The 21,450-nt window shown below is 52.3% G+C and overlaps 2 protein-coding genes across 2 annotated transcripts; both read right to left on the bottom strand.

Annotated features, from left to right (window-relative positions):
• Positions 1 to 5,050: 5,050 nt before the first annotated feature.
• Positions 5,051 to 11,953, bottom strand: LOC104314141 (dimethylaniline monooxygenase [N-oxide-forming] 4-like). Its single transcript, XM_069789837.1, has 9 exons — positions 11,521 to 11,953; positions 10,195 to 10,364; positions 9,702 to 9,890; positions 9,168 to 9,330; positions 8,616 to 8,761; positions 8,141 to 8,340; positions 7,608 to 7,960; positions 7,231 to 7,300; positions 5,051 to 5,889 (listed from the first exon to the last, which is right to left on the bottom strand). The coding sequence occupies exons 1-9, from the start codon at positions 11,693 to 11,695 to the stop codon at positions 5,502 to 5,504; spliced, it is 1,854 nt and encodes a 617-aa protein (XP_069645938.1). The 5' UTR covers positions 11,696 to 11,953; the 3' UTR covers positions 5,051 to 5,501.
• A 137-nt stretch (positions 11,954 to 12,090) lies between these two features.
• FMO1 (flavin containing dimethylaniline monoxygenase 1) lies at positions 12,091 to 20,128 on the bottom strand. The gene is made up of 9 exons (XM_009913478.2): positions 19,977 to 20,128; positions 18,335 to 18,505; positions 17,930 to 18,118; positions 17,683 to 17,845; positions 16,818 to 16,960; positions 16,275 to 16,474; positions 15,366 to 15,721; positions 14,264 to 14,336; positions 12,091 to 13,112 (listed from the first exon to the last, which is right to left on the bottom strand). Exons 2-9 carry the CDS (start codon positions 18,458 to 18,460, stop codon positions 12,770 to 12,772), a joined length of 1,593 nt encoding a protein of 530 aa, XP_009911780.2. The 5' UTR covers positions 18,461 to 18,505; positions 19,977 to 20,128; the 3' UTR covers positions 12,091 to 12,769.
• Positions 20,129 to 21,450: the final 1,322 nt, after the last annotated feature.

The raw sequence follows: 21,450 nt of genomic DNA, 5'->3' as shown, positions 1-21,450 counted from the left end.
CTTTATCCAAAGCTAACTTCATACTACAAAGCTCCGTCCGTGCTGGTAGCTTGATTTGTGGCATGAAAAACATCTCCTAACCAAGATGACTCCAGCAAATTAACCAAGTAGCTATGTCACAAGCCAAAGTCAAGTTTTTTACTAGAACACATCTTTCCTACAGACTATTTACACACATTAGCAAAAGAAAATGTTATTGTTCCTCCTCACTAGAACACTTCTACTGCGCACCTATATATACACCTAGATACACTTGTACAGGAAGCACAGACTGTCCTAAACACTATTATAAAACAAGCCCTGGAAATACAATAATTTATTTTTTGCAAAATTAAAGCATCCATGCATTGATCTAAAAACAGTGAGGTCCTTCAGTGGAACACATGGTTACTTTGAAACAGAAGAAATATATTAAGTCCTAAAGCATATCAAGTCTTAAATTGGAAGAAAAGCATTGGCTTCTAAAACAAAATGAAGATGTTCCTGCACTTCCAGCTTAGTTGAAGATTCAAATCAGTTAAATAATGTTTCTTTTGCCAAGAATAACTTAAACTATTACTCCAGAAAATACAATTTAAGTGTACAGTCATAATTTTAAATTATAAGTTAAAATTTACAAGCACTAAAACCTAGGAATATTAAGGTCACGTGCTTACAAAGTATTAATTTTAGAACAAGCTGTAGCTGTTTACATGATTTAATGAGGACAGCCTGAAAAGGTTTGCTTTTCTAAGCAGATAAAGTTTGATTTGCTAGCTTAAGCAAGCAGTGCAGCAAAAAATGGGCAACGTAGCCATGGCTGGTTTTACTATGAAAAACCATTTGATACCTCTGAGCATTATTAACCACATCTTACCTCCCAACTAACTAAAAATTGAGTGGAGCTGCCATTTCACTTAGAAATCAGCTGTACATTGATTTATAGAGATATTTAATAGACCCTTCTTCTCTCAGTAACCCAGCATCAGGTGATGCCACAGTTCTTTAGGCACTACTTGTGCATTTGATGTACCTGAACACTGAGCGCAGTAATTCCTGTCTGATGCTGTAAGCCCCTGAAAGTACAGCCCACATTATTTTCAAATACATATCAGTTAAAATTTATCACCATTGTACTTCAGACTGAAGCTATATAATGTTGATTCTGCACTATAATTTTACTGTTAATCAGGACAGTGTCAGATACATAAGAACATGAACAATGTGAATGATACACAGCTTTTCCCTTTAATACGTGTTTGCAATCTGTAACAGACTAGTTCGTTAGCATTTAGTTAGAATGTTATGTAATGGTTGAGGTATTTGTAATAAAAACAGTCTATTTCTGTTAGCCTGTTCTTCATAGACATAAAAGCTGTCTTCATCTGATTTTTATTAGGACTTCATCTTCTTCTACTCTTTATGCATTTTTTAAGACTTCTGTGCCCTCTGTTTTCGTTTCACCAACACACACAGAGTATTATTTCCTCCCACCTCCTCACACAAATTTCAGCTTTTATTTTTACACCTGCTTTCACCCATGTGAAGTTTCTGCAGGGTTTTGTGAAACCCAGACCCCCCCCCAAAAAAAGGGGGCATGAAGCTGAGCAAAGAAAAAATTTCCTACAGAAGATGAACAACTGGTTCTACCAGTAAAACACCACTGGCAGTCCCGTCATTACAAGCCCAACATCCATCCCCAACTAGTGGAAAGGTGGTGCATTTTCAGGACAGAGCTGGGTTCCCCCCCGCCCCCCAAACCCTCCATTACTGTATACAGCCTCTGAAGATGTCCCACTCTTCCTTCAACAGAAGGAAAAGGAACGTTTTTTCTTCACTCACATCTCCAGCGTGCTACACAAGGGTTTATTCCTCTGCAAGAGCACACTATGCAAGGGTTTAATCCTTCTGCAAGAGCTACCTTTTTCTTTTTATCTTCACATCTAAGCCTCTTATCCACACCACCCTTATATGGCATTTAGACTACATCTTCCACCCTCTCTCCACTTCCACATCACTCCCGTTAGTTAGCCTGGAAAATATTCTGGAACAAAGAGCTTGCACTTCCAGTAACCTAGGACACCTGGCTGAAGTCAACCCCATACCACGTACCCACTGCTTTGACTTACATTCTTTCTCTTAATTAACATATAGCATTCATTCAGACAGAACAAAGCTTACACAAGAGCTCCCGTCTGAACTGCATCATCTTTTCCTTGCTAGCTGTGGCCTGTTTCACTTTCCCTAGTAGACTTCAGGATGTGGGGAAACAGGACCTACAGAAGATGCATACCATAAATGTGTACCATTGAACAAGGATTCCAGCAACCACGTTAAAACTATAGACTGATGTAACTACTTTGCTCTACAAAAAGCTAGGGTTCCTGTTATGAAGTCTAAATGAGAGTAAAGAAATTATAAATTGCTACTAAACTGCAAAGAGACAGAATATTTACATTAGCAAAACTCACAGAAGTGACCACGTATTGATTTATACATATTTTACAAGCTATTATTTACCAAAGCAATCAATTTTATGCAGAAAACATATATACACTAATGCAGAGTTCTAGGTGACAGACACACACACAGAGGCCATAATCCTAGTCTCCACACACAAGCACTGGCCTACAAGAGAACTAAGTTCTCACTTCAGGTTAAACAGCCACCTCTTAAGCACACATCTCCACCAAATTGGTCATACTCCCCACGCAATGAGCACGATATCCTGAAGCACAAATTGCCTTATCACTGAACGTTCACCAAGTTCAAATAACTCCCAAAACTTTGAGATTCCTTAGTCCCAAGGAGACTGCAGCAGAGTTGCACTAAAACACCCCAAAATTAACACTGAAAAAAAGTTCTCTAGACTACATAAAGAAAATTGACAGCCACTCAGATCCTGGCAGTCAGTATTAAACGATAATCCTTTTGTTTCTCACTGACGGACAAATGAGATCACGTCCTGTTTCCTCCCCCTTCAAAAGCAGTTTCTTGTCTGAGCAGAGCTCTTCAGACAACCGGTAGGCCTGATGCCTCACTGCAGAAGAAACAAAACTATTAAAAAGTCCTGATCATTCCACTGGAAATTATGCTCACTTCTAGTAATGTACCCATCTGACCCCAGCAATCAAAGAGCAACAAGGAAAAATGGTCCTTCCGCAATGATACAGAATTCAAGACGTTTCACAAAGGAACAAGCTTACAAAACACGAGAGACACAGAAAGGAAAGAAACAGAAAAAACAAAATAGCCCATTCAATGCCCAGCACCACACTCTCATGCACGCTCCCCTTCCCCATAAAGGGGGGGCTAAACCAGAAACTATCTGGGCCATCTTTAGCCCCAAGATTTTCAATCCCTGCATCCCTCGGTGATGGCTCTCGTTATGCCCACTGCATTATGCCCACTGCAGACTAGCTGCCTGAATTTTAGCCGTGTCATCTAACCATGCTCTCACCATCCTTTAAGCGCTATCAATAAGAACACCCCTGACTGCTCACCCCACCCCTACAAATCTTGTCGCTAGGAGCAGAAACAATATCTTCCTGAACGCTGAACGGTGCTTTGCTCAGTTACACATCAAGGAACAACCTTTTACTGTACAACTCAAGAACTGCGGATGAATATTTCAGAGTTAGAAAACCGAAGCGCCGTGCCCTGCATGTGCCTCCAGCATCCCGTAAGAAAGGGCTCCCCTCCCCCCGCGTTTCTGGAGGAAGAATCACAGCCACAAAGTGAGCGCAAACGCACGAACGGAACGGCACGTTTCTCCAGCAACCTCCCTAGAGAGAGAGAGAGAGAGAGACCTGCAGCCGTTAAAAAGGAAAGGGCGGGGGGGACGACGACGACGGGGGACAGGAGGGAGGGCGGGAGAAACAAGCAACACACCCGCAAGAGCGGCCCTCAGCCGCCCCCACCGCGGCAGCCCCCCTCCCGCCGCCCCCGGGCGAGGCCCGGCGCTGTGCCCGCCGCGGGGCGCGGCCGGCCCCGGGCGGCGCGGCGATGCGGTGCGGTGCGGTGCGGCGCGGCGCGGCCCAGTGGCGCGGGGCAGCCCGGCCGGCCTGCCCGCCCGCCCGCCGCGGGCCCAGCGCCGCGCCGCCTTCCTCCGCCCGGCCGCGGCGGGCAGCGGTGGTACCGGCCCCCGGGGGCGCCCCCTTCGCCGCCGGCCGTGGGCCTACCGCCGCCGCCGCCGCCGCCAGGCCGGGCGGAAGCCGCCCCCGCCCGGGGCCATGCGGCGCAGGCCGCTCGCCGCCCGCTCCTCCCGGCGCCGGTCCGCTCCGCAGGCCCGCGGGGCGCTGCGAAAGGCGGAGGCGCCGCCGCTTACCTGGCGCTACAGCGCGGCTGGGCCGGCGCTCCGGCCCTCCCCGGGGGTTCCCGGACACGGCGAGGCCGCTGCCGCTCCCGGCGCCGCGACGCCGCGCCTCAAGCCGCTTCCACACAGGGGCCAAGATGGCGGGCGGCCAAGCCGGCGCCAACGACGTCTGACCTCACCGCGCCGCGCCGCGCTCGCTCGCGCGCGCGCGCCCGCTCCCCCGCGCCGGCTCCGCCCCCGCGCCGCCGCTCACGTGGCCACGCCGTGCCGCAGTCGGGCGGGCGCGCGGCTCCCCGCGCGCCCCCTGGCGGCGCGGGGTGGTGGGCGGGGCCGCCCGTCACCCGTCCCCGTCCCCACGCGTGGGGCCCGGCAGCGCCCTGAGCCCGCTGCCGCCGGGCGGGAGCTCCGTCGGGTCGGGGGGAGAGGGGGGTACGGCTGGGGACACGCTCTCCCGGAGGCGAGTGGCTGCAGCCCCAGTGCAAGTGTCCTGCGCCCGTCCGCTGGGTTTGCAGCAAAATGCCCAGATGAAGGCACCCACGGGTGCGTGGGGAGGGTCGGCCTTCTCCCCGTGGGCTTCAGGGTTCCCTGCAAGCCTGCGGCTGCCTGGGCAATGGCGGGGACGCTCGCCCACCTGGATTTGTCACTGTATATATTATTTCTTAGGACAGGGCTCTCCCCTCCCCCACGACTCGTGGTACTGGGTCTACTTGACACCTCCCCCGGATAATAAACCATTAATAACACCATCAGAGAAGACCAAATCCGTGAGGTTTATTTGTGGCTCCCTACTTCATGTCCCAAAAGCTACCAGACAAATACAAATATCTCTACAGCTAGTGGTTCGGAAAATCTCAAGGTGGCGTGGGTCTTGCTGAAATTTTATGGAGGAAGCTCGAGCAGGCGGGGGAGGAAGGCTAGCCCTGTGCACACCAGCCTGTCCCAAAATGGCTCTTCCCAAAAGCCCTGTGGAGATCCAGCCTGGTGCTGGTGCAACACGGGCACGGGTTGCGGCAGGTTTGGGGTAAACGCTCCGTATGGTCCTTGGTGGGTGTGAAACATCGGCAGGAGGAGGCTGGACACCCGACAGCACTGGGGTCCGGGCTCCTGCCGGCACTGGCCCAGTTCCAGTCCCGCTGACAGCACCCGGCAGTGGCACAGCTTTGCACCATCCCCAGCTCACCCGAGACCGGGTCTCACCAGGTTTCTTCTACAGCTGGGGACCTGCCCGGGGGCTCCAGCCCGGCCAGGGGTGTCTAGAAAGGAGGAAACCTGCTGTGAGAGCCACCGGCAGGGCCACGAGGCACATCCAGCACCAGCCGTCAGAGCCGTTGGAGGAGTCATCCACCACCCGAGTTCTCAAGGGCTTCAGCGTCCGCTGCCACTGAGTCAGGATGGCATCTCTGGCCCCACTCCACTTCCCCCGTCCCACCAGTCGGTACTGGTAGGGTGTGCAGGGGCCAAAGAAGATGGCCAGCGCCAGCCGGGGGTCCGTCAGGAGCAGCCTCAGCACACTGGGCTTTATGCCGGCACATGAAGCAATTTCATCAGTGTAGCTGATAAAACTTAGCTTCAAATTCTCCCTCTCGGATGGATTCCTTCAGTGGGACATAAAAGAGACAAAATCAAATAGCATCATCCCATCTCAGTTCCCAGCTCTGTGGAAAGCAAAAGCTCTGGGCTTGGACATCGGCCAAGCCCCAGTCTCCGTGGCTGAGCTCCCTCAGCCCCAAATAAACCTAAAGGCACCAAAAGACCCTCTGTGGGGTTGGTCCCCAGCAGTTACCTGGGGCAGGGAATAAGCAGAAGCTTGTTTTGTCTCTGCAACCTAGTCACAGCCTCAAAAATGCTTCTAGCATAATACTGCCATTGTTGTAATGCCACAAATATCCACACTACGTCCTCCCCCGAGGTTCACAGGTGTGGATTTGGCTGATTTTGAGAGGTAGAGGAGTAGACATTCACAGATGAGACTGCCAAGGGGACTGGGAAAAACTGGGAGGTACAGAAAGCTTCCCATGCTGGGAGGGACCTCCAGGATTTTTCTGCTTGAGGTCTCCTCCCCCTTGCAGGAGGGAGGACGTGTGCTGAACCTGCTTCAGCAAATTTGGGGCAGCCTCGAGTTTGTCTCCGTTGCACCTCAGACTCCTGTATTTCTGTGTAACAGCATCGTGTCTGCAATCGCTGGGGCTCCTGGTGACAATCCCCCTGGCTCTGTTTTGTCCCAGATTTTCATCAGTGTCCTATGAGCCAGCTCTGCCCTGCTGGCAGACCTAACCCAGCCTGCACCCTGCCTGGCCTGCGGTCCCCTCCTTGCTCCTGAAAGCTGCTGCAAGGCAGCACGTCCACCATCACCGGTCCCATAGCATTGAGGACACGTCTCGACCTCCTGTAAAATCCCAGAGCCGACAAGGCAGGACGTTAGCTCCCACGTACACGATGGACAAGTTCCAGCCTTGTCTAATATTCATCTATGACCTGTCAAAAACTGCCACCAAACTGTCCCCCAACCACATTGCCTGGTTCCAATAGGGTTTCTGGATGGGGCTTGGCCCTGACCCCAGCACTCCCCGCTGCCTGGATTTGGGAGGGAGAAGCCACGAGATGGCACCCTTAGTCTGGAGGAAACTGCACCTCCATCTTGACATGCTGGGAATAAGGACATGGCTTGGAGGTCTGGCGGAGGGGACCTGCAAGTCCTGGGTCTGGCCATAAACTGCTCCAGAGCACTGTGCCCTTGGTATCTTGGCCCGTCATCCATAAAGGACCCACAACAGCATTTCCCCACCTCGCTACGGGTGATGAGGGAATAAATGCATCCAAGAAGAGTTGGTTGTCCTAGGTGGGTCCCTCTCACGACCGCCACAGGGCCACCCTTTCCCTGGGGTGATCCTGGCACACGGCGCCCATTGCACCCCGAGTGCAGGAGCATTATGCACCTTTTGACTGGCGGCTTCTTCTTCAAAACATCAGCCATCATCTTGCTGGTGGGAGGGAGCTTGTTCCAGCCTGAGAAGAATAGAGGAACCAGAGACCTCCATCAGCACCGTAAGCTGAAAAGTTGACCCCCTTCCCATGCTCCCAGCCCCTTTACTGAGAGTGTTCATGCTTGCTCGTTACGGCAGCGTGCGTGAAGCAGCAGGCATATGGGAATGCAGTTGCGGGGGGCAGAGGCTAAAGTGCTACTGATGCCCATGGCCACCACGGGCACTGCAGCAGAAGCCGAAATATGCCCTAGGCTCTGTGGACAGCACGTCAGGCTGCCCCAAACTTCCCACCCCAGCAGATCCCTCCATCCCTGCACCCCATCTCCCACCTGCAAAGATCCCTGTCACCCAGCGAGCCTGCATTTCTGCTCCCACCATCACAGAGCCCGTCAGCTGGACTAAGCCAATGATGGCCAGCGTCGGCTTTTCCAGCTGGGGAGGGAAGATGCGTTTATAGAGGGAACGATTATCGTCGAAGAGGCTGCGAACCGACTCTTCGAGGAAGGCAAACGAGAAGGAGTAGCCCGTGGCAAAGAGCACCACATCAATGTTTTCTTCGGTTGTCCCATCTTCAAAAACAGCAGAGCTTTCAGTGAACTTTCTCACTTTTGGCTTCAACACAACAGTCCCAGAGAGGAGGCAAAATGGCAGCTCTTCGTTGACAATTATCTTAAAGTTGGAGCTTGCAGGTGGAAAAGAGGACAGCAATGTTAGCATCTGAGAGGGACCCGAAAGGTCTTTTGTGGCCAGAATTTCCCTCCAATGGTTTGCTATTCCACAAATATCCCCTGAAATTAAAAATTGAGCATTTCACACCATTAAAGCCCCCCTGACAAACCAACAAAATAGTCAGAAAAAACACCTTTTGGTGGATGCCAAGCCATAGTTCGCATGGTTAAATCGCGAATTGAACTTCCGAAACCTGATCCTCTTTGTGATGGCTGATGGGAGAAACCAGTCAAGAAAATGGTTGAAGCGGGTGGTGTTGACCATGTCGAACGGGAAGCCATGGTCCGAGACCCGGCTGATCACCCATGTGTTGCTCCTGGCGCTGAGGAACACCTGGGGAGAAGGCAGGTCTCAGCCTCCTGCCCAGAGGAGTTGTCAGTTTTGCCCATCCCATCTCCTGCACTTGGGAGCCAAGAGGGGTATCCCAAGGGAAGGAGCCGGTGTCCAGATAAACCGAACAGCTCGTGGTGGCTTCTGCAAAGTTCCCACAGCTGCTGAATGGCCACACCTCAGGTGGGCCAAACTCTCCAGGAATTGCAGAACTTCTTCAATTGCCCTTAATTTGAAGTGCTATTTATTGAGAAACCCAGCAGGCAAAGTTTTCGTACCTTCGCAGCCACGTGGCTCAGCTCCACGGAGAGGTCACCACCGGTGTTGCCAATGCCGACCACAAGGACCCGCTTTCCCCGGAAAGCCTCCGCATCTTTGTATTCCTGGCTGTGGAGGTACTGGCCTTTGAAGCGAGTGTCAATACCTAGGCAGAGAGCAGGGAGCATATTCTACTGCCACATACATTTGCTTGCCCCAGCCTCATGCCTGGACCCTCTGCAGCCCCCAACCCTCCACCTCCCACCTCTGCAGCTGAGAAACCTGTGGATGTCTTGGCTCCACGTGTGATGCCACGCTCTTGCACCTCCTCTGCTCAGTCCCGCTTTGCAAATTCTCAAGCAAGAGCCTGGCTGCATCTTTACGAGGTGTTTTTCCCATTCCTGGGAATGCCCCCCACCATTCCCATGGGATGAGGGTCCTGCCTGCCCCAGCATGGGGGCTTCATGGAGCAGGCAGGCTCACAGAAGAAAATGCAGTCAAGGGACCCATGGGTGCTGGGTGAAACCCTGGGGGGCAGCCCCAGCCCACCCCACTGCTGAGGCAGGGCTTACCTGGGAAAAAAGCCAATGGTAAGTAGGGCTCCTGGAAATGGCCAGTGCAAACCATGACAGCATCAAAGACGTGCACCTCCCGGATGCCGTTGGTGTCGGTGACCACCTCCCACTGGCCTGAGGTGGCGAAATCTGGGCGCTTCCTTACGCTGAGAACTGTCGTCTTGCACCAAAGCCCAATGAAATAGCAGTCAGGGACTGTGCCACGGTTCAGAGAGGACCTGCCTGCAAAGGGCTGGGGCTGCCACAGGCAGGCTGGGTCCCCAAGGAGCTGCATGTCACCTCTGAAGCTGTTAAATCCCACCCTGCACCTTTCCCCTGGTGATGGCATTGAGGCAGGGGATGCACCAGGCAGCCCATGTTCGAGCAGCCTAATTTAAAACATGGAGCCAAAAAGGCTGTGTTCAGGCTGCAAAAGGCACATGGTCTTCTACGGGATCACACCCGACATTTTCCCATCCCACCTCGGCAATGCCCTGGTATCTGCAGCCACTGATGGCTCTTCTCCCCATGGTGTTTGTGGTCCCTGCTCACCCTGAAGCGTATGTGCCGCAGGAGGTCAAAGTGCCGGCTGTACATCCGAAAGTACTCCAGGAGAAGGCCATGGGGTAGGTAACTGGGAAAATCCTCTGGACATGGGAAGTCGCTGAAGCAGGACATCTCCTTGGAGGTGTTGGTGATGACTGAGCGGTACACACTGATCCTCCCACCATCCATGGAGTCCTGTGTGAAGCCAGCAGTGCCATTTGCAGGTGTGTGGGGAAGGACTTTCTCCCTCCAAAGTATTTGAATATTTTTCCTCCTTGTATTTGGGTCCAAGGAATAAACCAGGACTAGCACCTGGTGACCATGGCTTCTGCTCCTTCCACCTCCTTCTCCACCTTGAAGTTAGGGACACCCTTATGCCTGGGACAGGGATGATCCCTGAGGGCATGACCACCATTTCCTCTTTGCTGCAGGCAAAGGGCATCCAAGGGAGGGGACAAACCCAGGGACAATCCTCCCCGCGCAAGCAGAGCCCACTGACCGTGTACCGCCAGAGCCCCCCGATGTCCTCACTCCTCTCAAAGCAGGTGGGCTCCAGCCCCTCGTCCAAGCAGCACTTGATGGAGGCCAACCCACCGACCCCGGCCCCAATAACGGCCACGCGTCGCACCATGCTGTCCTGCAGCAGGCAACTGGCCAGCGTGCAATCAGCTGGAAATAAAATAGCCCAGGGTTCAGCAGAAACACCAGTCCCTTCTTCCCATCCCCAGCAAAACACTCCTGGTCTTCTCTGGCTGCAGGTGTCCACAGAGGAAAAGTGTCCTGGGAGAAAGCCATTGCCAGCTCCTGGCTCGAGCATTATGAATGGATGTTGCTCTTTACCCTTCCTGCTGGGCTAACCCCACACCAAGGCCACCGTGATTCCCCTCCTGCAGGCAGGGGAAAAGGAGGCACTTCTAAACCTCGTTGCATTGCTGCTTCTATTTATTCCCTTTCCTGGCCCAAACCAGGGCATGCAAAGAAGGCAAAGGGTCTCGCAGCTATCTGCTTCTGCCTGCACATAGTGATCCTCCTGAAACCTTTTCAAGAAACAATTATTTCAGCTAAGTTGGCTCGTTTTCACGCTTTCCTTTTTAATTTCCCATTAAAGGGCATTCTCTCGAAAACAAAAAGGTTTTGTTTTTTTTTTAAAAAAAGTGATGCCTGACTGAGCAGGAGCACGGCACAGCGATTCAGAAGTTAGACAGCACTGTGAAAGTGCAGCTGGGATTACAGAATATACAAAAGGTAAGAAACCCAGGAAACACAGGATATAAATGGGAGGAACTCAAAGCTAGGGGCGTGTAAATTGAGCTGCACTGAGCTTGACTGGAAAGCAGAGGAACTAGGAAAAAAATGAACCCATGTGAACTTTGATTAGATAACAAACACTCCTACTGCAGTCTAAAGAGTCATTTATAACTCTTTTTCTACCCGTTTATGTGTCAAAAGGTAGAGTTAACATAAACAGGAACTGGAGGAAACTGCAGAAAGCCAGGGAAAAATGAGGGAGGCGAAAAAAAAGCCCTTCTGCGTCCAAAAGCCCATCCTGAGCCACTCCTTGATCTACAGGAACAGGGCAGGACATCCCAACGCTCGCCCGCCCCCCGTTTCTGGAGCCTCCCTTGGCTTTGGGAAATGGTAGCAGCGTGCCTGGGCTGCTAAAGTCCCCCCTCTTTTCCAGCGCTGCCTACAGATGCCTTTACTCCGGAGGGTCCCCGCAACACCCCCTTCTCCCCCCACCAGCAGCAAAAGCCAAAACCCCGGAGAGCTGTCTGCCCACTTTTAAAGCCTGCAAAACCCAGCTGGAGAGAAGCGAGGAGCAAACCTTGCGGGGCAGTGCCGTGCCTTCGCTGCTCAGGCTTCGGCCGAACTTTGCTTCGAGTTTCTCTAGCCGCAGATTTAAAGGAAAGGCTGAAGTCCGGGCAGCTCACCGCGGCTCCTGCACTGCTGACCTTTACACCCACGGTTCCCAGCTCTGCTGTGTTTAAATGTGCTGGCATAAAGTTTTCAGCCTCCCTGTGGCGGTGCCAGGTGGAAATCCAGGCAGTAAACCCAAGGGGGCTGCTCTTGCAAGGACTCCCACGCTGCAGTTCACCACTGCCCCAGCCCTGGCAGCAACTTGAGCTTGTCCCGATCTGTTCCCCGGTGTGCTGCCTGGGCTGGGCAGGCACTTGCTTGGCATCCCCGGGAAGTCGGCAAAGCACACTCCCTTTGCCTGCATGCCAGCAGACAGCATGGATGGAGGACACGGTGCACGGTGCAGCCTAATTTTTGGTGATCAATGAAAGCCCCTGCAGCCCCAGGCTTGTGGGTTGCCCACGGCACCTGCCGGCATGGCCCCAGCCCAGGCACGGGATCCCCCAGGGAGATAACAAGGTGGCAGCCTGCAGCATGCTCCTGCCACAGCTGATGAAATTTTATTGATTGAAAGTCTCTCCGTGCACAAAACGAAGCCCTAGGATTGTCCGGTGGTGGGGAGCGCAGGGAAGCAGAACAGGGAGCACTCAGCCCCGCAGGGTACCAGCCCCAGTCACCGCAGCCAGGACCCTTTCACTGGAAAGATGCACCAATTCAACCCAAACTGGGATTTTGGGGTCATAGGGTTTAAGGTTGGAAGAAGGCACAGCCTGACCTGTGTACCCAGCCCAGATAACCCCTTGCTGGACTAAGGACCCTGATTCCTGGGTGATTTGGGGCAGGGCTGGGCACCCGTGCTCCTTTCCATCTGCAACACCCAAAGCCATTTTTGCTAGTCTTGTCCTTGCTTCATCCTGGCCAGTGTGGTCTGGGCATGGCCATGCCACACAGCTGTGCTCTGCTCAGGGCAGCAGGCAGGAGAGCAGCAGAGGGGCAATAAATGCTGGGGGGAGGTTGCCATCCCTGGCTAATCAGGTCTGCAAAGCTGTGCTTGTGGGTGAGCTGGAGCAGAGAGAGGTTTGTGCTGCTGGTTAAAGTTTTAAATTTGTTGCCATCTGCTGAAATCCCTTTCCCCCTGTCCCATGGCACCCTGTGGAACTGTCTGACCTGACATAACATCCTCAAGGACAAGACAAAACTTAAACAGGCTCTAAAATCTACTGGAAACAAAAAACCACAGCAGCCAGGAGCAGGAGAAACCCCACCACAGTCAGGAGAGAAGGGCAGGGGCTGGAGGAGCCGGCAGGGACTCGTGTTCTCGTGGGCTTCAGGGTCCGGTCCCACTGGGTGAGGATGGCCTGGCGTGCCCCCTCCCAGCGCCCGGGGCCCCCCAGTCGGTACTGGTAGGGGGTGCAGGGGCCGAAGAAAATGGTAAGGGCCAGCCAGGGGTCTCTGCAGAGCAGCCCCAGCACGCTGGGCTTGGCACCAATGAAGGAGGCGAGCTTGTCCATGTAGACCAGGCAATCGGTTTTGAGGACTTCGTCAAAGGACAGACCAAACCTTAATGAATTGGAGAAGAAAAAGAGGTGGGAGAAGGATTGGTGTCAGTGGGGCTGAGAGGAACTGGAGGTCAGATCCTCTGCATCCGCATTGTTATTGCATCCGGATGCAACTGGGTTCTTCTTAGGAAAGGACTGGGTGTACGTGCAGTGCAAACCAGGGTCTGCCCAGGCCCAGATCCTGCCCATGACACAGCATGTGTTAAGTGATGCTGGCTCTGGTACACACCTCTCTCACATGCATCAGTTGTTCCTTCACTTCATCACCCACAGGTTGTATCCGGACCCCCTCTCTTCACTTTGATGGACCTTTTCTAAAAGACTTTGTCAAACCAGTTTTGTTTGGTTGGGTTTTTTTTTCAACTAGTTTCCCTTTGCTCTCTGCAGAGGAGTCAGAATGAGAAAGGTGGCACACTTTAGTTTCCCTCACATTCATTTCAACTGAGTATTGCAAAAATGTGTGGTGAATTGAAGAATTGTTCCAGTTCACCCTTCCTGCAGAATTCACCACTTCATGTCCCACCTATGCTGTTTAACCTTGTATTGTACAGCAACTGTTCTGTGCAATCCTGTATTTCACCCCTCTATAGCTTTTCTACTACAGCAATCTAGATGAACCATGGATTAATATATTGCCTAGTTTCCTGGTTTTATCTGATTCATTTCCTAATAATTCTTAGACTCTGATTTGACCTTTTGCCTGCCCATGAACTATGTGCTGATGTGCTGAGACATCTATTCACAGTGATTCAGATCCCCGTGCTGAGAGGTGAGACAATTTGTATGTACACATTGGGTTGGCTTTTCTTCCCCCCTGCTGAATTGCTTTGCATTTATTACCATTAATTTCTCTGCCATTTTATCTCTCAGTCCCTGGGGACCCTGGCACACTTCCCCAACTCCCAAGCAAGCTTTAGTCTCAACTACCCTGAATTTCTTCCTGACATGAACAGGCAAAATCTCAGCATCAAATAAAAGGTTGCATTGGCTCAGTGCAAAAGAATAAGGGGGTGGCTGGATCTGGGCATCACCCCCTCGCCTCTGCTATAAATGCAGGGAGCAGTCGCAGAGTGTGAGCTGTGTTGCTGCTCCTCAAACTCCAGGGGCTTTTCAATCCACTGAAAACCTTTGGGGCTCCAGGGAGTGGCTTACCTTCGTACTTGGTTTTTCTTCTTCTCATTTACTTCCTTCTCCATGACAGACTGAGGAGGCAACCGACACAAGCCTAGAAAAGAGGAGAGCGTCCTGCAGAGTTTAACTCCTGAGGGGACTTGGGAACTCATTCAGCAAAGCGTGGGAAGCGCTTCCCCAGGAGGGCAGGAAAGCCTTATCGCTGGATTTAGCTCAGCAGTGGCAATTTGCCAAAGACCAGCCCTCCATGGTGGTACAAATTCACCTGCACTTTTTCCTGCTCTTACAGATTTGTGCTGTTGGGGCACAGGCAGATAATGTACGGTGAGATGGGCCGTGCAAAGCCCCAGAGAGCACCATCCCAAAGAGAAACACCAGAGTTCCCCTGGTTCTGTGGAGGAGCCCTGATGCAGCCCTCCACACCAGCCCAGTGGGAGGTTATTATTATTATTTTGATTTTAAAAAACCCAGACAACCCAAAAAACCACCAGTAGGCTTCCTTCCTCACCTCAATAATTACAAATAATTCCTCTTGTAGGGCAATGAGACTCTTTTCCTCTGGTCGTCATGGTGGACAAACCACCATGTCCCTTGAAAAGCAGTAAATTCTGCCAGGATGGATCCACCACAGTTATCTTAAAGACAACTCTTATCTGTGCATCCAGGTTTACATATCCATCTCTGTGCTCTGACTTCTAAAATATTTTAGAGAGAAAATACTGTCATGAACAACCTAGTTTAGACCATGGTTTGCAGCCTCAGGTGCAGGACTGCACATCAGCTGAGTCACAGTAAGGAACAGAGTGCATGCACTCAGCTTGCAGCAGGCTGGGTACAAAGCATTAGCTTAAAAGCATCAGCTTAAAGGGCAAAAAAAAGCGATTTAAGGTAGATGTTATTAACTTGCATGTAGCTTGGACCAGTCACGCACTCATGTTGCTGTAGCTCAGCTGAAGTGAAATAACTTGGGAAGTCTGAGCCCTAGAAATGCTCCCTTGTCCACTTTGAAGTGAGCTTTGGAGTCCCCAAGGACTGAAACCCCTCTTGGTGCATGGAGGGGACAAGACGTGTCCAGTTTGAGCTGTGCTTTGATACATGGGAGAGCTCATGTTAGCTCTCCTACCTTTGAAGACACGGGTCACCCAGCGTGCTTGCATCTCTGTCACAGGCATGATGGCTCCTAACGGCTTGATCAGCCCAAGGACGGCCAGGGTGGGCTTCTGCAGGTGGGTTGGGAACACGTATTTGTAGAGGGACGCGTGCTTGTTTTCCACCTTGATGACTGCTTCTTCTAGGAACGGGAAGGAGACGTTGTAGCCCGTGCAGAAGACGATGATATCGATGGGCTCCTCCTCAGGGCAATTGTGGAAGACAACCGAGCTGTCCTTGAACTCCTTCACTCCTGGCTTTATGGTGATCCTCCCCGTCAGGATGTAGCTTGGAAGGTCATCGTTCAGCACGGGCTCACGCACCAGGCAGCTGTGGACAGCCGAGGGGCTCTGGGTGTTGGAGACCATGAACAAGCCCTGCCGGTGCCCCTGCTCCTCCTCCCCCCGGGCCCTCCATCACCACAACCTCCTGGTGTTATTTGCTCTGAGCAAACAGCCCTACCTGCCCCCCCTCTCCAAATACTGACATGTTTGACCCTTGCAGCAATGTCATCCAGTCCCACAGCCTGAGTGACTCATGGACATCTCCTGCCTTCTTCCTCCATTCATTCAATTACTCTTTAAACCATCTCTTTTCAGAGCTGATCCATGCTTTAAGCCTCCCTCCGCCTCTTTTACCAAGGACCCTCATGAGGAAAACCCCTCTGGTCCTTCCTGGGCTTTTCCAGTGTGCTCCATCTCACATCACCAGGACAGGAGGCTACAGCTTATCTTCTCCTGCTGGGCTACAAACTCCCCGCTGGAGATCACCCTGGTCTGGGTGCTGTTTGCTGCATTGGTTGATGTTGGTTGCTGGAGATCTCCCCACTGCCTGCAGCACAAGCCCTGTGATACCACATGGGATGGGAGCCACCAAGAAGTACCTCTTCTCTGGTTGAAGGCCATAGTTTTCATGATTGAACCACTGGTTCACCCTGTAGTTAATCAATCCCTGTGAGAGGGGTCCGGGGAGGCTGTTTCTGATCAAGCTCATAAGTCGAGTGTTGAAAACCATGTCCCATGGGTAGCCGTGGTCAAACACGCGGCTGAGCACCCAGGCGCCTCGGCTGGTGCAAATGGTCACCTGGGAGAGAGCCAAGAATCAATGATTCGTCTGATGAATTTGCTGCTTTCCCTTTATAAAGTAACCCCAGAGGGGCACGGCGCAGACAGCTGTGCAATGAAAAAGCAGCAACAACATCTTTAAGACCTCCTGGCAGCTGGCAATGGAGGTGAAAAAGGAGAGAAGAGAACAACCAACTTTCTTTCAGGATAGGTTTTTGATCAAGAAATACAGCTTCAGAAATACTGTTTGGACACCATGCAGGGTAAACCCAGCTTGTTCTCCCTGCAGTGATGGCAAACTGAGATATTGCCCCCCCCAGCATCACCCTCCCCATGCCCCTAGTATGGCTGGGTGGTGGTACCTTCGCAGCTACACGGCTGGCCTCCACCGCTATGTCCACTCCCGAATTGCCCATGCCGACCACGAGGACACGCTTCCCCTGAAACACGTCAGGATGCTTGTACTGCCGGCTGTGAAAGTACTGGCCTCGAAACCTCTCGATACCTTGGGGAAAAAGAAACAAAGCTTTTAATTGAGCATATGTGGGTTTTTTTGGGACAACTGGTGTAGAAACAATCCAGATGGCAAGAGCAAGGAAGTACAATTGCTGGACACCACAGACTCGGGGAGATCCAGCCCTCCATCCCACGCACATGGAACTGGTGCTTCCTCTCCAAAATGGGGTCTCACTCATCCCTGCACGGCGGCAAGCAGGGATACATGTGCTGGGCGGGACTTGGAAAATAGTGATGTGCAAGAGCTGTGCTGATGCAGTCTTGGGATTCAGCCTTTATGAGATGGGGCTGCAAGGTTCAGGAAAGCCAGTAAACCTCTTCTCCTGCCCTGCAAATGGCTTCAGAAGCACTTGATAATGCTGATGGTAAGGCAACCCTCTCTATGCTGACAGCTGGAGACATTTATCACAGCAGTTATGAATACAGCCCTGTCAAAGATGATGGAGCTTCACTGAGAGCGCTTTTTCCCATCTCGCATACTGTGTGGACAGTTTCACGGAGGCTAAACCATCCTACCTTGGAAGTTTGCTCTGAAGTGACCAGTGCCTGCAAAGACAAAGCTTCTGAAGCACGAGGATGTATTGCTGTTCATGCTAGGAGGTTTGAAAAGCAGGAGCAAGAAAAGGAAGGAAGCATTTTCCCTGATGAACCCCTAACCCTTTTTCCCTCAGCATCTGGAAGCAGGTAGCTGCAGGCAGCTGTGTACCATACCGGGAAAACAGTGCAGGGGGAGGGATGGCTCGGAGAAATTGCCGCTGCAAACCATAACGGCATCAAAGATGTGCGATGTCTGCTTCCCGTCCACCTCTGTGACCATGTCCCACTGGCCTGTGGTGGCAAAGTCGGGGCATTTCTGGATGCTGACAACAGTGGTCTGAAACGTGGAAGCAAAGCGGAGTCACCACTGGCACCTGGTATGTGCGGGGAGCGGGGCAGTGCCGGGGCACCCATCACTCACCCCAAATTTGATGTGCTCCCGGAGACCGAAGCGCTCGGCATAGGACCGCAGGTAGTCCAGGAGCTGAGCATGGGGCAGAAACACCGGGAAGTCCTCGGGGTAGGGGAAGTCGGAGAACGCTGACATCTCCTTTGAAGTGTTGCTGATGACTGATGGGTAGAGGCTTGGCCGGCCGGCCTCGATGTGTTCCTGGCACGGCACCCCAGGGTGCATCAGCCCTGTGCCCCACAGTGGCGACTGTTCCCCCACTCCCCTTCCCCTGCTCTCAGGGAGCGCAGCCGGGAGAGGTCAGCACCCAGCAAGTTCTCGCACCCCATCCCCACCCGCTGGAGCCCAGCTCAACCCGCTCTCCAGCCTGAAAAGCTGCAGCTCCCGTGGGAAGGACAACAGGCACCGCCGGCTCACCGTGTAGCGCCAGAGCCCCCCGATGTCCCGGCTCTGCTCAAAGCAGGTGGGCTCCAGCCCCTCTTCCAGGCAGCACTTGGTGGCTGTCAGCCCGCTGACGCCTGCGCCCACCACCGCCACTCTCATCTCCACCGTCTCCGCCGGGATCCCAGGCTGCGATCAGGGCTTAACCTGGGAGAAACCCCACAGAGGGTCACCACCCTCTCAGGGAGCAGCTGTCAGCATACCCTCTATAGGGGATTTCTATATATGCCACCCCCAAACCTTCACTCCCTTTTACCAGCATTCTGGGCTTTTCATTTACAAGTTAGATTAAATGTCTTTAAATCTTCTTTTTTCTCTTTTTTCTTTTTTTTTTTTTTTTTTTAATAAATCCATCCACTTTTACAGTGTGCTCGCCAGACTGCTTCCAAAACCCTGCAGTTGCCCTGGAAACTCGCTTTAAAAGTATATAGTTAAGCCACAACTCACTGCCAATTTTTATTTACAAACCGTGTTTAAAATATCCCTCCTTATCAGTCTTGCAAATATTTGTATTTTATCTTTGGAGATCTGTCCCTGCCTTTCTCAGAAAAGAAAACAAAATGTGCACCAGGACTATCCAGTCTCTGCATCACTGACTGGGTCCTGGGGAAGATGCCGCTGACTTTGACACGGCCACCGAGGCCGACAGAGGGGCTGCAGGTGTAGCAGACCTTAGCTTTAGGGAAGTTTTTGTGTCTGTCTCCCAAATCTGCCCTGCTGGGGAGGTCTGGGCTGGACTGACAGGCTGTTGCAGGGCTGCAAATGGCTCCAGCCCAGGGCTCGAAAGGCAGCAGCCCCCTGGGTTGACGTCCAGCCCTACAAGGCTCCCAGGGTTGCAGTGAGGATGATGGACCCGAACCCTTCTTGATAGTGCCAGGCAATGAAAGAAGGGATGATGACCAGGCACCGTGGCTCAGGCTGGACATTGCCAGAGCAGGGACCACCACGCAGGTGCCCTGGGGGTGCTGCTGCAATCCCTGGTTTAATCCCAGTGCCAACAGGGAGCACTCTGCTTGACTGAATTATTAACCCGGCGTACTGGAATGGCACTACAGCTCGGTGGCACCAGCTCCTCTGCCCCAAGAAGCACTTTCAGCTTCCACTGGACACAGAGGATGGTGTATTTGTCAGACCAAAAAAAAAAAAAAATCTTCTGTAGAAAAATGGGGTTGGACACAGTATTTTCTAAAAATCACCAAATTCTCCATGAACAATTCAGCTTTCAGTAGGAAGGCAGCACCTAGTGAATACTCTGCTTTCCAAGGTTGGAATGAAAACTGGACTTTTTCCTTTTTAAATGAAGAAAGCACTAGCTTAAGCTGCTCATCATTAGTTGTTTGGGGGTGGTAGGTGGGTGGGGTTTGCATGGCAGGAGTTAACTTATATCACAAACATCTCCAAGCTACGTATGCTATTTAATTCCCTAGCCTTTTGCAGAAAAGCTAGAAATAACATCCAGGAACCACTGTCTCTGCTACCCCATGCCTGTTTCTGCCACAGTTTCCATACTGTCCCTGCAAGTATTCGTAGCAACTAACCTCCGAAGTCTCAAGCCGTGGGGTGCTTGCGTGGGGCAGGGAGGGACGGAAAGGCTTTGCAGTCCCCCGGGGACACTTACCTCCCAGCCTTGGCTGCCTGTGCTCCTCTGTCTTGCTGCCGCTGTGGGGAGAGCCCCTCTTGCTCCCGATTTATAGGCGAGACGCAGCGTTTTGGCAGAGGCAGGGGAGGGCGGGTGGCTCTCCCCGCTCCGGCACGGCCACCCCACTCCCGCGGTGGTTGCACAACCAGGGTTATCATGGGAGGAGTGGCTGGACTGGACTCTTCTGCTGTCGTGCTGGGTGAGCCAGACAGTCCGGCTGATGATCCCTAAAGGAGCTTGAGTGCGTGGGAGAGACTGGAGTGGTCCAGATGTGTCCCACGGTCATGCAAGGAGGACACGTGTGTGCAGGGGCAGCTCCAGCTGTGGGATGTTTTCACTTGCCTCATGGCTGCTTTTCGAAAGGAAGCTGAAGCAGCTGACAGACAGCAGGGTTTTGGTAGGACTTTGCACCCAGGGCACATTCCAAAAAAAGAGAGCTGGTTTTGTGGTCACTGCTCACGGGACATGAAGGCTGCATCATGCCACTGGCCACACGTACAGCTACCGGTGGCAGGCAGGAGGCTCCTCATGCAAATTGGGAGAGTGTAAAATGGCCACAAATACCAGTGCACTAAGGTCCTAAGCACAAATAAAGTGGAAATGTTGGCTGAAATATCAATGCAGGACATAGCATTAGCACCCATTCAGGTATTTTCCAGGAGCAAATGATAATTGAAATAAAGGGAACAAGGCAGGCTTTGGACAGGGCTTTGCCTCCAGCTACTCAATATATTTAGGGGTGACTGGTGAGAAAGTATGAAATCTTTGCAAATGGATACAGCTGGACACAGAAGCCATGGCCAGACAGTTGATAGAGGACTGGGTCTTTAGGAAAAAAACAGCATTTAGAAAGAGACATAGTGATATTTGTGTCATGGGGATGACAGCAGATAGCAAACTGAGGCTCTGCAGTGTGAGCGCAGGGGACATGGTGAAAGCTGCCGGCCCCATCAAGGCATCACCTTGACACTGACAAAGGCAGTCCTGGAGTGATGGGCCCAGATTTGATATCAGCTCTTTAAGCAGTTTGAGTAACCAAGGAGGCTGCAGGGGAGGGGAAGAAAAAAACCCATCCGAGGTCTGCAGAACAGAGGGTGGTAAATAAAGCAGCTCCATCCAACAGAGACATCTGCTCAGAGCCTGTGTTCAGATCTGCAAAAGCACGAGATGGGCCCATAGCTGGGAGTTGAAACTAGAAGTGGAAATGAGATGCACATTGATAAATAAGGAAGGTAATTAGCCATAGGAAAAGTCTGCTGAGCTTTGTGGTGGACCCAGGCACTTGAACAAAACATGTTTGGTTTGTGGAGGGACAGGACTCCGCCCCTGTGCTGGGGCACTGCCAGGAGTGTTGCCACCCATCTGCAGCACCCACAAAGAGACATCAGCGTTCTCAGACTTCCCTACCCCAGGATCTCTTGCTGTTTCTGCCCAGTGCCTGGCTCCTGGGGTA

Source organism: Haliaeetus albicilla, chromosome 8 (assembly GCF_947461875.1).
Source record: "Haliaeetus albicilla chromosome 8, bHalAlb1.1, whole genome shotgun sequence".
Taxonomy (NCBI): Eukaryota; Metazoa; Chordata; class Aves; order Accipitriformes; family Accipitridae; genus Haliaeetus; species Haliaeetus albicilla.
The sequence above is the reverse complement of the archived record's forward strand: the minus strand, read 5'-3'. Positions and strand labels throughout refer to the sequence as shown.

Bases quoted from the DNA above. Each gene is read 5' to 3' on its own strand.
- FMO1 (XM_009913478.2), bottom strand. From the start codon at position 18,460: ATGAGAGTGGCGGTGGTGGGCGCAGGCGTCAGCGGGCTGACAGCCACC. The intron at 17,846-17,929 runs GTGAGTGATGGG...TCCACGTTTCAG, and splicing joins GGGAGCACATCAAATTTGGG to ACCACTGTTGTCAGCATCCA. The intron at 15,722-16,274 runs GTACTTCTTGGT...GGCTGTCCACAG, and splicing joins GGCCTTCAACCAGAGAAGAG to CTGCCTGGTGCGTGAGCCCG.
- LOC104314141 (XM_069789837.1), bottom strand. From the start codon at position 11,695: ATGCCAGCACATTTAAACACAGCAGAGCTGGGAACCGTGGGTGTAAAG. The intron at 9,891-10,194 runs GTCAGTGGGCTC...GGCTTCACACAG, and splicing joins GGGGGCTCTGGCGGTACACG to GACTCCATGGATGGTGGGAG. The intron at 7,961-8,140 runs GTGTTTTTTCTG...TCCACCTGCAAG, and splicing joins GGCTTGGCATCCACCAAAAG to CTCCAACTTTAAGATAATTG.